The sequence below is a fragment of the Perkinsus marinus genome (genome assembly GCF_000006405.1).
Source record: "Perkinsus marinus ATCC 50983 genomic scaffold scf_1104296944428, whole genome shotgun sequence".
Classification (NCBI taxonomy): Eukaryota; Perkinsozoa; order Perkinsida; family Perkinsidae; genus Perkinsus; species Perkinsus marinus.
In genome coordinates, this window is record NW_003211397.1 from 168,032 (window position 1) to 170,130 (window position 2,099).

Consider the following 2,099-nt stretch of genomic DNA (forward strand, 5'->3'; position numbering starts at 1 on the left):
CAGGTATACACATAGTAGCAGGCCGCCGAATGAAACGCTAGAAAAGAGCTAAACAGGCATCAACAGAGGGAAACCCCACCTTACTCCCAGGCACCCGCTGAGGGATGTACGAGTATAGGCAGAGCCTCTGCCGCAGAGGTGGTCAAGGCTTGGCACCGGCTATACCGAACCGGTCACCCCCACGCCACGTTGAGGCGCCAAGACCTGTGGGGGGGTTACCGCGAGGCTTTTTCTTTCAAAACGGTTTCAAAACTCAAGTTGCGCAGTTTGTGCAAAGTGCATGTAATTTTTCCGCAACGCCGCAGTTGGGAATTGAACCCCAGTGTCTATCCTTCGTGGACTATTCGAGTATAGGGTGTACGTGATAGGGTCGTAAAGGGACCACAGTAAAAAGCGGGCCGAAGGCCCGCTATTCTACTCTATAAATAACATTTTTCCGCGTGTGTGGACATTCAACCCCGATTGTGGGGACATTGGGCCCCGCGGCCGGAGATGCAGGATGGAGAAGGTCACCAACGGGTAACCACCGTAGAAACTTGTGTTATTTCAAGGGGGCGTGGTACTGGATGTTACTTCTTAGAATTTCAGGTATTCGCGTAGAACTGCTTTATTACCTCATGTGGCGTCTCCTTCAATCAGACCTCACGGTATTCTCGTTCATGCTCTCTTCGGAAACCTAATCGATTACTTGGGCGAGCGCTATGTATCTCCCGAGGCCGCCGGCGGAAGCTCGAGACCTTGGCCACCAACCTTAGCATCCTCGTGAGTAATTTTATGGCGCAGTGAAGGCAGTCGATTCACCAGTCGGTCGAATCGTTCACCATGCCGGAAACGTATAACATTATACAGTATAATTCTCTATAGTAGAATTCTGTTTTTTCTGTTCGATTGGTCATTGCTATTTTCTCTAGGGTACTTCTATCTACAGTCAGGATGAAACCGTTATAGTGGGGGTATAAATATTACATATACCTTTTTAGATATCAAAGTATAATGCCCTTCACAAATGGAGTTTTTGATCTGCAAAACACTAGTAAAAAATATAGTTCACCACTACTGCACTATCGCGTTTTTTACAGAGTTTTACGCCACTTCACGTAAAACTGGTGGAACTCCATAATAATAATAGTTGATATACAGTAAGTACATTTGCCGCGTATTTCAGCACTTTTGTTATACTAAAGTTTTTCTCGGGAATGTCTACTAAAAAGCAGCAACGATCTCCCACTGACATGGTCAACGCCCGGACTAAAAATAAAGCTCTCAAAGATCAGCTCGCGAATCTCAATGTAGCTCACTGAGTTCACACTGAAAAGCTTCGAAAATCGCCATTGCCTTCAGCGTATGGCCAAGTCTGATTCAAAACAGTTGGCCGATCTAACCAAGGAAGTTGAAGAACTTCGCAACGCCGTGAAGGGGTTGATGAAGTTGAGCAAACGTGAGGGAAAGAAGCCTACTAAAATGGAGGTAATAATGATATAGCGATATGGGAGTATGATAGCGGTAGTTCCCTGTAGTTGGATATGCTCATCCCTGAGCGAGTTCGAGAGGAGGTTATTGATGCGGCTTATGCCCCCACTCGTGAGGAGCAGACGAACAATGGGAATCACAGAGTTCACCTTTCTAGTGAGAGGGGCGCCCGTTCTCGGCAAACGATTAGGCGTGAGGATGTGCGAATTGGGAAAGGCGTGGTAGTGGCACACTACAGGTAGTAATAATAAGCCTCAAACTGTCGCTGAGAAGCAGTTGAAGAGCATGCTGGGTATGGCCGCGCCGAAGGAGCAAGAAAAAAAGAAGGAAGTCGTCGCTGATAATGAGTGAGTTCCGCTTCAGCTTTTGAGCTAATGTGTTGATGACAGTGAGGAAATATTGGGAATGCTTATTGGTTTCTGTACTGTGAAATTTTTCATAATGTAGTGTGATCAGCTGAAGAAAGCAAACATATATTCCTCATGTAGTAGTTTTATTCCCTATCAGCCTAGCTCAATCAATTCGAGAGAAGCTTCGACGGGCGAGTACCAAGGAGGAAGTCCGAGCTGCTACTAACATGGCTCGAGCCCTGGGTTTGACTTATGAGGCGGGTCTTGGTGATCGAAAGT

The 2,099-nt window shown here is 46.5% G+C and overlaps 1 protein-coding gene across 1 annotated transcript; it reads left to right on the forward strand.

Moving 5' to 3' along the window:
* Positions 1-1,163: 1,163 nt before the first annotated feature.
* On the forward strand, positions 1,164-2,099 carry Pmar_PMAR019087 (hypothetical protein; the record flags this gene model as incomplete). The annotated part of the gene is made up of 5 exons (XM_002780142.1): positions 1,164-1,289; positions 1,342-1,467; positions 1,518-1,662; positions 1,709-1,817; positions 1,978-2,099. Coding segments are annotated over exons 1-5 (595 nt in total), but the record flags the coding sequence as incomplete, so codon positions are not given.